Raw genomic sequence first — 15,302 nt, forward strand, 5'->3', positions numbered from 1 at the left:
ATACATATCTGGAAGATTCATGTTCCGTTTTATTTATTTATTTGTCTTTAAGACCCCACAACCATTTTTAACATTCAAGTGACCTCATTTCAACCCAATTATTCTAATAACCCAGTTTGTCCTGAAAAAAATGATGCTCATGTCTTGACTGTAGACAACAGGGTTGATGTTTTACAAGCTTTTATGTAAATTAAATCCAGACGGACAATAAACTGTAAAAATGGCCTTAGGGTTCAGAGGGTGTATATAATCAGGTTTAATACCTGGTTGTTTAGGCTGTTTGACATCACTGCTATCACAAAATGGTATGACAGCAAAAGTCACATTTATTTTTCTATTTACCTCTCATTCTACCTTTCTTTAGAGATTCAGGGAAACAAATTGCTGCCCCTTAACACAACATGATAACACAATTAAACGCCTTGTGAATCACTTTTGCTCTTCTCCTGGATGTGTGTGTATGTGTGTGTGCTTTTTCATGTTTATATAGACAGCATTGGTCATATGTGTGAGAAGATAATTGTCTCGCCATATGTAATTACATGGCGCCACTTGTGTGGCAGAAAAATAAAAAGAAGAAGCTCCCTGTGGTTTACAATACTGTGAAGAAACATACAGTATTTACGTTGTTACCCACTGTTTTTTTAGAGGGAATGTTTCACCCAACTGCCATTTTGTCTCTTGCTGGCGGCAAAAAAAACATTTTTCTGGATGTCGTAAGGGAGAAAGAGAAATACATTTTTTTTAGGAAACACCCAAAGAAATTGGAGACCATGAAAAAGAAAAAGAAAAAAAAATCCACCTGAGTGCGAATGACTAAGGTGAATTAAAAAGGATGAGATGTTCTCGATTTTAAATGAACTGCTCCTGACATGATGGGTGTAAACATGTCCAGTGCAAGCCATTCATTCCCTCTGCTGATGCTCTGCATTCACACGCTGCTGAACTACTGTCCCCCACATATAACCCGGAGTAATGATTGAGTTTTAGAAACTGAAGTGAGTGAACCTGAAATTCCACCATAAAAAAAAATATATTACATTTTGTTGACTTGAGAAGGTGTGTGGTACAATAATATTCGCCCAACCAAATTATCTTTAACTATAGGCTGCAGCACATTGCTCTTAATCTAGTTTTCTTTCATTAATAATCTTCTTAATCTTCTTTTGACAACATGCAGAAACTAGTTTTACACAACAGTCTTTTAAACACCACACCTGCTGTGCATCCCAATACCATGTTACCTGTCAAAACTTTTCACTTGCCAAAAAAAACAGGGAAAAAAATGCAGACAAAGGTTTGAGACATTAAGACATAACTGTCAAACTTGACAGCAGATGCAATTACATAATCATGGCGAGAGTGGCTTACTTTTGCTGTTGCACCTTTACCGGTGGTCAAAGCTCTCCAAACATTACTAGATAAATTACCCCCCTCAAGCCAAAAGAGGCTTTCTGAAACTGACAACACTCAGCTTTAAAAGTGTTTAGGGGATTGTGAATGCTACACACACAATCTGAAATATTACATAAAATACCACTGAGCTAATTTATCTGCCTCAGCTTAGTTTTAAATTCTGAGCAGTGTAAAAATTCCTCTGAAGCGCTCCAAAAACATTCCAAATAAGACACTATATTGTTTGCTCTTATTTGGCAGCCTTTAGAGTCCTGGAACATCTGATACCCAATAGGGTCATTAGATGTCAAACAAATTTGTTTTACATCATGGAACAATGGCCCGACGATTACCACTGATTGAATGAGGTGTGGAGATGGGCCTGATAATGGTTCAGGTACACTTAGAGAAAGATATTTTGCTTTGTCTGCCTTAAACAGGCGCTCCAGCAGCAAAGAGATGAAACAATTGGTGCCTTTTCACTGTGACTCACGGGCATTGTGTTCCACTGGATTGGAGACGCATCATACGAGTGCCAGTCAGAGCATGGCGCTCAAAGTTATGGCTGCATAATCAGAGGAATAGCCAGCACGCCAGTCAATTGTCTCTTTGTGCTTTGGGAACACAGTTGTTCAGAACAAACAACAGCAGAACCGGGAGCAAACAGTCAAAGGGCTCCTACTTTGTGAGGGGCCCCTTCATTTGGAAGCCAAGATGGGACACTCTCAGGCGCGTCCCACTGTTGGGGCTATGCCACCCTCTCCCAGGACGGTGTGCACCCTCCGCCTGGCCGAACCGTCCCACAGATTCTGCTGCCACTACCAGCACTTCAGTTATCCTGAGAGAGCTATGAGCTACTCGCCCCCTTACTCACCGAGTCTGTTCAAGAGGCCAGAACGGCGGTAAGTGGGGAACAGCAGAGGATAGTCAGAGAGTTTGTCTTGTGTGTGAGAGGATGTCTGGCATGATGGTATGTCAGTGACAAATGTGCACATTAAAGACAGTTCAGGAGAAGATGTCGATTTTTAGATGCAGTATTGTCACATAAATGGCTTGGATTAAAATTTACACATATGGCAGTGTTGGAAACTGTTTTTCACAATGTTCAATCTTGTCAAGTAGAGAACAAAACCAGAACTGATGCTGAAAAATCTTTTCTGTATCAGCTGTGTTTAATGAGATGTGCCACTTTAACACATCTTCTATTTCTCTGGCATAAACTTTGATGTTCACAATGTTAAAAGTCATGTTTTGGATTTCCACTGATAGTTAGCCGCAGTGTTTACAGGAGGCAGAAAGTGATGTTGCTACTATCACATGCATGGATTCAAAGGGCAGAAATTGACAGCCTGTTAAATTCATTGAAAAACCTCATGAGCAAGACCAAGGCCATGTACCTCGTTTCTATTGATGGCGGCTCATAAGTGATAATAATGAATGCCTCTGGGTGTCCCAGTGTTTGTGGAGTGTTCAGTATTCGTTGGTTGTAACCGCTCCTGTTGCTCACACTGACAGCTTCCTCTGAGACAGCCCCTGGCTGCAGCCTATGGCAGGGCTGTGTGTTCTCAGGCCACACTCTCACACACGCCATGCATTTCTAATTACAAAAATCCAGATGGGACACACACAGTAAAAAGAAGAGAAAGGCATCGTTTTGACCAAGACGTGACCCAAAACTGATAGACTTTGTTTTCTCTGTGCATTTGACTACCTGTGTTTTTTAATGGGCTGTATTGAGTTCCTCTCAAATTGGTCAAAACCCAAAAATAACGCGTCTCAGCCTCACTCTTCTTCAGCCATTGGCGCTGATGAATCAGAATTATATAACATGGTTGGCTCTTGCACAAGGGACATCTGATGGAGACTGTGGCTCATCGCCTAGCTGAAGAGTGACTCACTGGATATGGCGCATGCCAAACATGGTCAGGCAGTAAGAGTTCCACAGCAATATGAAGGGCTTAATTTCTTGAGAAGGCAGCATTGGTCAATATTTTGTGGTACATTAACTGTTAAGAAACATGTCAATGCAATTTAAACTGGACATGCTTAAACTGTAATATAACTGTAAATGTTTTTTCACTTGTTAAGATTTGTGTTGGAGCAGTTTTTATTAATGAATTAAGCAGACAAAGCAGATGGTTATGAGCATCCAGTTTACACTGTCATCTTACTGCATGTGGCTCATTAGGTATTTTACTTGATCCTTGCAGGAAGGTTACCCACTGTCTGTTGTTTCTATCTGTGCATCTGAGGAAAGCTACAGGTAATCTGTGTTACTCTCCCCTCCTAAGTGAGACTATCACAGCGGGACAAGGTAATTCACCAGCCCCTCATTGCCAGAACAGGGCCTGAAATTAAACCTGGCAGCTGTACTGTCACAGCACGAAATCTGAGATGACAAGCACTATGGGCCCTAATGCCCAGTCAATGTGCTTTCTGCTTAGCCTTGTTAGGCCTACTAAAAGTCAGCCTTTCCACTCTCCCCATTTTTTACATAACATACAAAATATACGGCAGACCTTATGGAAGGCTCTGGGTCATTTGGTATAATTTTATATATAACTTTCCTGAACAGTGCAACCTTTTAGGAAATTTGCATGGAAAACCATTTCATTTTTATACACATTTTTTTATATAGGCTACTGCATATAAAAAAAAGGTGTATTTATTTGGCTATGCATGAACCAAATTGAATGGCTACAAATGTTGGAAAAAAGACCCACTCAGAAGAGAATTTAAATTCCAGCTGGTGATGTTCTTCATGTTGTTAGTGCTGAAAAACAGACTCTCTAATAGAAATGTAATTGGATCAGAGTAGTGGATCAGAAAATTGTAACAGCAAAAATGAACATAATGTGACAGCTGAGAGGTGCTAAGCAATTACATTAAAGCTATTAAAACCTGCATGAACGCCTCACTGAAAACAGGGTATATTGTTCAATAGACCTGCCAGTACTCAGTTGGAAATGCTGTGAAATGAAAGATAATTAGCAGGTGTGTTTTTCTCTGTTTCTTTTGTGGTCAGCTTCTACTAAAACTTGTATATCACACTTTGCAGGATGCGCAGAAGGCTTAAAGTTGCGTCACATGTTGTAACATGCAAGTTCAAAAGACAAAGTGCAAGAGGTTATAGCCTACACCAGAGAGCAGTCTTAAGGCAGGTTTAAAGCCAGACACATTCCTGTATGCCTCCCAATGAGTGGATAGTTATACTAAATATAGTCTAAGTGGTGGTGCACTACAATCTATGTTCCCCTAAAATATCCCTGCCTGCTTTGTTGTTTAGTCCACACATTAGAAGGAACTACAGTGTGATAAAAATTAAACAAAAAAACAAGTTGTAGCCATGCTATGGCATGTGTGATCAGTATTAAAAACATAAATGAACGAATGGATGGATGGACGGATCAATGAATGAATGTACTGACAAAGGGATGTAGATTGTCCTTTGAGAATTTTCCATGTGTTTCGTAAGAAGAAAAAAACAACGTGGAGTTGATGATTTATGGAGGCATGTACGAAAAATTCCGTGGTAAACACTGTGTCCAAGAACAGAGCCTTTACATTGTCCCCTACGGGCTGGTGTGCTATACATTTTCACCACTAGAGACCGATAGAGTTCAGACATAGACTGAGTGGAAATTGACAAGGAGAGAGGTTGTTGCAGGACATCCCGCTATGGCATGCAGCCGACTGCAGCAAACAACATGAAGAACAACACGGGATTGGGAAGAAAATGTCATTGCTGTCATTACATTGTAATACTAATTAAGGACAGTTGTGGACGTATTTCAAAAGTCTATACTTATTTGGCAAATCAAGAACAAATTAATACTAGAAAACATACTCTAAAATAGCCTCTTTTTTGACAAATCCCGTTTTTTTTTATTGCCGACACGAGTGACTAATTTATGTAGACCTTCTGTGGCATTTGTTTCAGTGGTTGCTATGATGTTGTGTCGGTTGCATCGTGTACTGATTTGGGTCTGTGGGTTAACTGCAGAAGCCAGTGGCATAGGAAAAGTTCAGAAGCAGGGCAGAAGAAGCAGGGCAATGAAGCATTCAAATACTTCTTCAAAAACTCGTTTTTTCTAGTGTCCCTTTTGCAACCTAAAATGGATTGTTTTTAATGCTATTTGTTTTGTTTTATAAAATATATGGTTGAGAGGTGTACTTTGCACCTTGCTTTGCAGTATTGCAATGACAAATGCATTGTTTAATAATACAAAATTATTGATAACACTGAGTAGTCTTTGATGAGATCATTCAAAAAAGAAATCTATAATACTATCAAGACACATGGGATACTTTAAGAGAGCCCATCTTAGAACTACTTCCATTTTATATATATGATCTGTAGTATGTGTATTATGAAAAATTTAAATATCAAGTCATTGATTCTTTAAAATACAGCAGTGAGCCAGTCTTAAAGTAAATTCTTCAGTGTTATTGCGTGACTGATCGTACTTTGTTATCTCCCACTCAATGTTTATTGTGTAAAAGGTTGAGGTAAAATGCATTTATCATGGTCTAGTTATAAATCCAGATTTTCCAATGGCGCTAAAAGGCACCATCAAAACTGTACCGCCACCTCATTTGACTGGTGCACGTACGCGTCAGATGACGTCAGGAGGCAAGTCACTTAAATAGCAGCCGGTGGCAGAAATAGCATCAGACAGTCGCTTGTTTAAACGGCGAAGCTCATACACAGACACAGCATTGCGCTCAGCTAGCAACAGCGAGTTAGTGCATCGCTACGAAAGACGAAACAAATCCGGATATACAGTAAAGTGACCAACCATTCGCAAACGTGGCGAGAAGCGTAATCCAAACGAGTCTGGTACTCAACATGACCACGGAGATGTTCGGTAAAACACCCATGGAGGTGGCTGTCTACCAGTTGCATAACTTCTCAATCTCGTTTTTCTCCTCGTTACTCGGAGGAGACGTTGTATCAGTCAAACTTGACAACAGGTAAATATCCGACACAGTCACCATGTTTTAGAAATGCATTATTTCGAGAATAACAATCTTACTTACATTCTATTCTACTATTCTCATTCTGACGTACAGGTTTCCAGCTAACGTTAACGGTTCTATATTTTCAAATAGCGGGTTTTAACAAATGCTCTCGTGTATAATATCTGATATACTTATATATATACTTATATCTGTAATTTCACATTGTCTCCAAATGCTCTCTGCCCAACTACCTTTCTCGCTTCTGTTTATTTGGACTTTGAACATATACGTGCGCGGAGCTATGTATTGTATCAGTTTACTCACGCTATAACCTAAATAAAAGCCTGACCATACTCTCAAAAAGCAACAAATACTTAAAAATGACGGCAGAGTTAACTGCTTTTCCTTTCTCTTTTGCAAGCTTTCTGTTTCACTATCCGACACCAACCTATTCATTACTCCGCAATATGTTTAATTGTTTTCGTAATAGTTTGGGGTTCGAGTTGAAGTTAAGTAAATTACGTTCAACTGTTATATAATGGGCTCTTTTCCTTGTCTTCTGCAGTGCCTCTGGTGCTAGCGTTGTGGCCATCGACAACAAGATTGAACAGGCAATGGTAAGCCAAGATGACAAACACCACACAATCATGATAATAGGTTGCACTATAAACTGCATGCATGTCTTTAATGTTGAAAATCAACTTGATAGATTCCATTATGTCCTAAAGAAACGTTTGGACATTAGCATGCACAATGGAAAACTTCTATAAACCACTGACCTCCTCAAAATGCAGTTTCCCAGATGCATCCTGCACAAAAGCAGCTCTCTGTGAATGTCCCTGTTATGTAATGGCAGCATAGACTACTGTATGCTTTTATTCATGTGATAAAGTAGAAAACAAGTGCAGAAGAACAGGGCAGGAATTACAAAATATACAGACTTGATAACATTTTGGCAGCTTACAATTATTAAAAACACAGTCTGTTGTAACATGTTTACTTCACTGTAGAGCCATGCCAGTAAATGGACCAATTGGTGTAGGAGATATACTCTGATAGCAAACAACATTGTTTTTTAGCACATGCATCAGCTGTGCAGTTCAACCTTAACATGTCTCTGGTTCTATAACTAAACGTTTCCATCTGTTCTTTTTGTGACAGGATCTTGTCAAGAACCACTTGATGTATGCGGTGCGTGAGGAGGTGGAGGTCCTCAAAGAGCAGATCAAAGAGCTGGCGGAGAAGAACAACCAGCTCGAGAGGGAGAACTACTTGCTGAAAAACCTGGCCAGTCCAGAGCAGCTGGAGAAGTTCCAGTCTCGCATCCCGACGGACACGCTGTTACCCCTGGACAATGTGAGCTCCCAGGTGACCCCAGACCAGCATCAGCCCTGCAGCCTTAGCACTGGCTCTGCTGTATAAGTGGCTCTGCCTTGGGGCGGGCAGAGCCACTGTTTCTTTACAGTAATGGACCTCCATTTGAACGTAAGCGTTACAAAAATCGCCGCCGCCAAGAGCCCTTCATAACAGTGAAGGTGACGCATTGGGGCTATAAATGATCGATGGGACACAAAAGAACTGTTGACATTGATAAGCACAAACAGAACTTAGGGCGCTCTGACTGGTACGGTGTCAGGCCCATCCTCTGATGCCGTCCAATTCTTTGTCGTAGTCTCTCCGTGTAGACCAAAGTGCTATGAATAGAGAGAAGGCTGGTTAGACACATCCGAGCGCTTGCTTTCAGACTGCAAGGGGGCTTTCCCTGCCCTTCCAACAAACACCCTTTGCTCCAGAGAGGGTGAGTGAGGAGATGTTGATTGGGCTGGCCCTGCAGCTGCTAACTTGGAAAGTGTTGGGGAGGGTGCTCCCCACTCATCCAGGGGAGACCCGTCTGAGGTGGTCCTCCATGTCTCAACGAGAAAAGCCCCATTGTGTGGATTTGTCCGATCTCAAAATACAAGTTCCCAGGACTCCCAGCCACACATTTCAGCCACATAATGAGGACTTTCCCTATAACATATGTGTTCATGTACATTTAAGCATAACAAGAATAATCAACAGAATAAGCTAAGGCAACAGGTGGAGGTTAATGCAGTACAGCCTATTAGAGCTGGTGGGCTGCTGCAGTAGACTGATGAGTAAACTGTAATGATTCATAAAATGTAATCTCATATTGCCTGCTGTTGGGGCTTGCTGCTTATGGGGGGAATTTATCCAGCTATGTCTTCTGTTTTTTTGTTTGCAATTATGAACAAAAATCAGTTGTTTTGTAAAATAGGAGCACTGAGTGGTCCTTCAAGATTTTTTCTTTTTTTTTCAAATAATCTTGGGACAGGCATATCTGCACACCTTGTCTGCCTAGCTCTTCACAGTAAAGGATAACTACAATGTACATAAAGTTGAAACGTCCCGAAGTAAACAGTGGAGATGGAGAGCAGAGCCAGCGTTTGTTGCTGCAGATGCATTCCTGATTCTAGCAGCGTCGTCCAGTATCTCTGTTTCTTTGCTCAGATGCCAAGTTGATAACGATGGCATGACAACAGTGCCTGTCCTTTTAGTAAGAGAGGAACCCATTTCCACACTGAGCTCTGTTTTCTAGCTACCAAAGACTTTTTGCCTTTTTTGTTTTGTTTTTGTTTGTTTTTTTGTTTTTTTCTCTCACAACAACAGAAGCTGAGCAAACCAGGACCATGTGTAAAACTTCACAGGGAGAAGTCTTGTTTGTAGCTAGTACAAAAGTTTTCATGTGTTTTTGTAAAGGTAACGGTATTGTTGCTGTAAAGTATCCTCAAAGTTGTTCACTATGGCGTTTGGATACAACTGCACATTTGCAATAAACCTTATGTTTACATAATACTATACGTTGACGCTGTTTTTTCTTCATTTGCTGTAGCCACATAGCATGTGTGTGTGGAAAAACAAAGATGTATGATTTGATATGTGATACCATTAGATTTTTGACAGTAAAGGTAAATTAATGATAATAATATTATTATGACAATGAAGTATCTAATTTTAATGTGGAGTAAAGAATGCTAGGTCACATTTCTTACAGGAGCAGTAATGTTGGACCAAATTAGTTTTATTTTTTTGCATTTCCCTTATGGTAATGTTGTAAGTATGGAAGGTAGTGGCAATTGAGACAATTATTCACTGAAAATCCAGTCAGGGAACACAGATGAGGTGGCTGCAACAACACCCAGGATTTCATTTTGTGGTGCTGAAAGAAGAGAATTACTGAATTATGAAGAATAAACGACACATCTGCAAAACTGTCTTGATAGTTGGAGCCTCTCATCACAACATCATTGATTTGTTCAACTCTGTGAACCTTGTTTGTGTTTACTAGGTCAGTCTTGATGAGCAGCATGTGATTTACAAATGTTGCAGTGAGCCATGAGCCTCATATTATAGACAAAGGTACTTTAAATTTAGCATGTTGGCTCCTCAGGCTTACGAGAATAATCTATTGATTCTTTTTAAGAGTTTTTTTCTCCCAAAGTCAAAAGCTTTGTGACCACTAATGGCAGTGAGGTAATTATTGCTGGTTGCCAGAGGACAGGAATCTGCCTGGGTGAATAAACAGTTTGTCCTAGTTGCATTTCAGACAGATTGGCAGCCAGTCAGTTCAGCCTGTGTGTAACTCGATATGCTGCGGCATCCTTGGTGTGTAGACCAGGGTCACGTCCAGCTACCGCTTAGAACAGAGACACAGCTCGGAGCCCAGAATCACCACCACAGATCAAATTGCATGAAAGTAAACACAGTGTCTTCCCCATTGCGCACTGTTATCCATAAAACCGAGGTACCTCCTGGTGTTATGTGTCAAAACAACTGATTCTATGCGGGATCAATATGGCTGTTATGAAATGCGTTCTGCATGGGATTAGTGACATCTTGACATTGACTTAATGTAGCAAAGAGGAGAAGGTCAGGTGTTTATTGACTCTTTTGCACAAGGTAGATAGTCAGTCTTCTTATGCAGATACCTGAACACCTTGTGCCTATAATTTAAAAGAGGATCTGGTACAGCAGAAAATTCATACTTGCGTTAATGGCTAATGCAGCCTCAAATGCAGTGGAAAAATCCATCTGGCTGCACTGCTAGTGTGTGTACATCCCACAGACGCTCACAGAAAGTCTGAAGACAACTAGGGCCTGGACTTGATGTACTCTTTTGCTTTGACACTTATTCTGTCATTCTATTTGGGGAGTGGTTTAGGAACAGTGTGTTCAACAATCCCTTTGGTGCATGTGGCTTTTTTATTTGAAACCGATTTGAAGCGATATTTCAGTCACAAAAGGAACATAGACCATGTCAGAAATGCCTTTTTGTTTATTTGTTCCCTTCAGTTATCTTTGGAATACAAGTTTCAGTTTTTTAAGGACTGATAGTCTTACAGTCATATAGGTGTACAGGATTTGGTTGTATTATTCTTCCCTTATTATAACACATCTGTGTGGATGTAGATACAAATATGAATGAAGCACTAAGTATGTTCTTTCAACACATTGATCTCAGCCCTGGTTATAGGCTCACTACTCACTCAAGTACAGTTAAATATTAAAAGGGTTGGAAGAGCCTTCGGTGTGGAATTAAACTCTAGATTGGAGCTTACTTGAAATCAGGCAAGGGAAGAGTTTGTGTTGGATTACTAGTGTTATGCAATCAGAAAAAAAGAACATCTGTTTTGGATGGAAACTCAGGGGTTTTGCTGGGATAAGCAAGCTCTGCCTCAATGTGGTTGGGATCGCATGCAGGGGAATCATTTGGTCTTACTGCTTTTCATGCAGACACACACACAACAACTTGTGTGTCCTTTGAATGTTAGCATATCCATGATGTCAACATTAAAGTCAGAGCTGAATGAAAGAAAACGTCAGATTGGAGCTGTGTGCCATGCTGTAATGCAGTGTCATGCAATGCACATTTCCGGTAGTGTGAACAAGGAGCCACTCCGCTTTTCCGAATGTAGTTGTTCAAAAGAGTTTCACTGGTGATGATAGATAAATCAAATAATAATGAAATAATATCAAAAAATGGCCTGTTATTGTCTCACATAAGAAAGCTGGTTACCAGCTTAAGGGACACAGCACTTTTCATTGAACTCTAAAGGCCAGAGTCAAAGAACAAAAAAAAACAATGCGCCAAGTCCATGTAGGGGTTGGTTAAAACCTGTCACAGCCAGATGTATTGATGTATTGCTGTCTGGTCATGAAGGGGTATCAGTTACTGCTTCACAGAGTTTTTTCTTGCCTCTGTAACCTCAAATGTACAAAGTCCATCCACATAGACACAGTTGTTGCACAACAGAAAGATGCTACTTATGCCTTGAATCATGTATAATCAAATTAATCCTTGGCTAAGCCTTTGCATATCTGATGTAGCCGTGTGACCTCTTACACATTTCAGTCTATTTTTGTCCACATTATGGGCCAAACAACAATAATCCTCAAAGCTGTCAACATTAGAAATGCGGTCACTGTTGACATGTGTGGGTCCTTGGCTGAAAGATAGATGTAGCAAAGTGCTTGGTCTGCCTAGTTTTTACAAAACATAATGTCTTTCTGTCTCTCTCTGGTCCAAAAATAATTGCAGCACAAACCTTTGCAAAGCTCATCTTAAACACATCATTCTCCCTGCCTTATCTGTTGAAATGTTAGGAAATCAACTGTTAAAATACATTTGTTTTGGACTCAAAAAGATGCAACCGATGAACATTTTAAGATGTCCTGTCTTGATCCTAAATCAATAGCATTGCTAATGTTATTCAGAGGATACACCTGATGAACCTTAAGACAACAACGGAGTCTGTGGGTTAAGTGTCTGGAGTTTATCGTGCTCCTGGAACCCATATATTGATTTAAAAAATGTGTAACACACCCGAGGTGTTGGAGAGCCTGTTGGTTTGATTTATTATGTTGTCAAAGTCCTTGTCTGTCCAGTGATACACTAAAACATGAACAATGATGATTTTGTTCTGAAAAGTTCGTCTGTGATGAAAATTTATTTTATTTGAATCTTGGTCTAAAACATTTAAACTCAAAATGTATTCTGTGGTATAATTTTACCATGATCATGTGAAAAAAAATGTTTTTTTTCAGTAAACTGAACAATAAAGATAGCGAAATTAAAACAGAACAGTTAGAATTTTAGTGGATTGGGGCTTGGCTATTGTGAGTGAGGAGCTCTTGTTTTCCTTCTCAATGGTGAAGGTGTTTGTATCCCAGCTGATCAAAGCCGCTTTAGGAATGCGGCCAACTCAGGACATCTAATTCATAAAGACGAAAGGTCAGCAGCCAATGGTTTCGGATTTACGGTGATACCCTGGTTCATGGCACCACTGCACAGCAAGAGCCCGCACATCATTTAAACCCCTGCTGACCTCACTAACATGTGACACATGCAGGGCCAAAGGGGAGATGGTTGCATAACGAGTAAAATACTGAACATGTACATTTCTCAAGCTGTGCACCTTCATAACAGTGGGCAACAGTCACAAGATTGCCAGGAACAGGGCTTCAGGGTTTTCTAGGTAGCTGTGATACAGTATGGCATACAGCTTATACATAATGTATAAAACAAGTTTAAAAACCAAAAGTGCAAAATTGTGCACTGGACATGTACACAGATTATAAAAGACTTGTTTTAGCAATAAATCAAGTTCACTTAAAATACAGAAGGGCACCATTGTAGTTTTACACACTACACCACAGTGCAATGCAGCTGTAATTCCAGAGATAGGCAGTTTCTTGATCTATTTTTTAACACCTTTCATATGCGACACAAGCAATAACAATGCAAGTGAACAAAGTAACAAATGAAAGATGTTCAGGTTTTTTTGTGGCGATACCTAAAGAGAAGGGTGGTTGCTAAGACTTTGGGAAACCTCTAGACATGTAGACAGTGATGGATTTATGGAATAGTTTTCTGCAGCGTGTTTATACTGTTTTCTATCACAACAGTTATTTGGTATAGTTTTGGAGCCATTATGCAATTCTCCCTCCACCATTGTGGTCTGTTTGTGTGACTGTGCCCTTCGCGTGGTAAACATCCCTTGTCCTCTGTAACAGTTTTGGCTCATGCAAAATGAGTTGTCAGTGGGCTGCAAGAAGTTTAAGAAGTAAAGAGCAGGAAATGAACTCCGGACAACCTTGGGAATAAGTTTGTGTGTAGAGGGTTTCCCGTTGGGCCAGTCAGACAGTACATGCATACTCAAAGAGATAACAACAAACTGCTTTGTCAAATAATGATATAAATGTTGAAAGATATTTGTAACATGTGAAAAGTGACATACTGTACATCATGATCCCTGGGGTACACAGACTTTTAATCAATTAAATATGACCACATCAATTGAGATATTTGCTACATTTTAATGTGCGGGATTATGAGTCAGTATGAGCTATTATTCCCTCTTGACATCAACACAATGTTCCCAAATCTAGGTAAACTCTCTTTTTATTATGTGCCGCTGGGTGGAGTTGGTTGGGTGGCCACATAAGCAAGTCATGGCAGGACAAGGCACGCATTGATATAGGAAAACAGATGATGATAACAACCTTCATACTGTGGCTGTCCTTTTTATGATTTTTTAGAACTGGGGAAACACATTCCTTTGTTGGGACATGCATGGCAGGGGAAAACACAAGCAGTGAAACAAATACAATTTCATGCAATACTAGCAGAGTAGCAGTTGTTGCTGCAATGTAGCATATTTAAACAGCTGTTACAAGCACTATATACAGTTTTTTTCCCATTTTGGTTTGCACAAAGTTTATAAAACACAAATAAAAGAAAAACAAATTAAACAAAAGTGTTATGTTGGCCTTCGGCAAGTCTGTCAATTATTGTTTTCAAATGCAACGGGGCCTTTCGTGGAAGACGCCTACATGATTTCATACTGGGAAGAGCACAGTAACTGTTACTGATAACATGAACAATGGCACTGTTTAATTCAAGTAGCTTGTAGGTCATGACGCTGTGGCAGAGAGCCAGCACGCACAATGCCAGGACCCTAAAAGCAAAGCAGCCAAATGGAATTGATAGATTTACACCTGGGCTTTTCCCATGGTGACAAGTCAAAGTGTTGTTTGTGAAAAGGCCTGTTGTATTTTAAAACAACACATTTGGTAGCACAAACCATATTGTAACTCAGTTGAAACAGTTGCAATGCTACGAATGAAATGACAAAGATATATAGAGCAGTTCACACTGGCCTTTTAATATTTTGACTTGTCATACCAGGATAAGTACAGGTGTAACTATTACACCTTACAGTGGCTCAGGACTATTATGTGTCACATGCACAACACCAGGGCAGTGGCTTACCAAAATGCAATTAAGTTGTTACAGATGTCATTAATTATGCCTGAGCTTTCCCTGCTACAACATGTCTGCCATGGAAAATCAGTATAGGTTGACAGAGGAGGATGTATGATGTTAAAATGGCAGTTGTTCATATACATATATACAATACAGTACCAAAAAAATGTCCAAACTTCTTGAATGCTACAGGACTCCTGCAACCTTCCATATGTATGACGTTGAATAGAATATACAGTGATTAGATTTCCTTTTGGTCTTCGGAATTTTTATTTTATGCCTGGCCATGTGTTTTAAAAAAACACAATAAACCATTGTGAAAAGGTTGGAGTAGAAAAGTATTATTGCCATTACTCTGTCACAGAAACACATTGTCTCTGTTGGTTACAAAAACATCTGTGGACTTTGGTTAAACAATGATTTTATTTTTAGTAAGAAAACAGCTTGAAGATATGTGCTTTGCGTGTCTCGTGATCTGTAGGTGTCTTTGTTCTCATGATGAGTTTGAAAGTTCCCTCAGATGGCAGTCTTGTGAGCACCTCTAGTTTGCAGATAGATTTATTGGAAATTTATGAGGGAAATGTGGAAAGAACAACAGGCTGACTCAGCAGAAGTTTCC

The 15,302-nt window shown here is 39.9% G+C and overlaps 1 protein-coding gene and 1 long non-coding RNA gene across 3 annotated transcripts in view; one reads left to right on the plus strand and one right to left on the minus strand.

Moving 5' to 3' along the window:
* Positions 1-9,214, plus strand: part of tsc22d3 (TSC22 domain family, member 3) — a 33,892-nt gene extending 24,678 nt beyond the window's left edge. Inside the window, exons 1-3 of one of the 2 annotated variants that reach the window (XM_032527450.1) lie at positions 6,048-6,369; positions 6,923-6,974; positions 7,519-9,214. In XM_032527450.1, coding sequence (XP_032383341.1) covers positions 6,245-6,369; positions 6,923-6,974; positions 7,519-7,779 — 438 coding nt within the window. In that variant the 5' untranslated portion in view covers positions 6,048-6,244 and the 3' untranslated portion in view covers positions 7,780-9,214. Of the gene's footprint in view, positions 1-6,047; positions 6,370-6,922; positions 6,975-7,518 lie in introns of those variants that run through there. The other variant, XM_032527449.1, reaches the window with a different exon arrangement.
* Positions 1-10,989, minus strand: part of LOC116696439 (uncharacterized) — a 21,917-nt gene extending 10,928 nt beyond the window's left edge. The window contains exons 1-2 of the long non-coding RNA XR_004333729.1: positions 10,867-10,989; positions 3,397-3,401 (exon numbers count right to left, since the gene is read on the minus strand). This is a non-coding gene — a long non-coding RNA (uncharacterized LOC116696439). The remainder of the gene's footprint in view (positions 1-3,396; positions 3,402-10,866) is intronic.
* Positions 10,990-15,302: the final 4,313 nt, after the last annotated feature.

The sequence above is a fragment of the Etheostoma spectabile genome, chromosome 10, assembly GCF_008692095.1.
Source record: "Etheostoma spectabile isolate EspeVRDwgs_2016 chromosome 10, UIUC_Espe_1.0, whole genome shotgun sequence".
Lineage (NCBI taxonomy): Eukaryota > Metazoa > Chordata > Actinopteri > Perciformes > Percidae > Etheostoma > Etheostoma spectabile.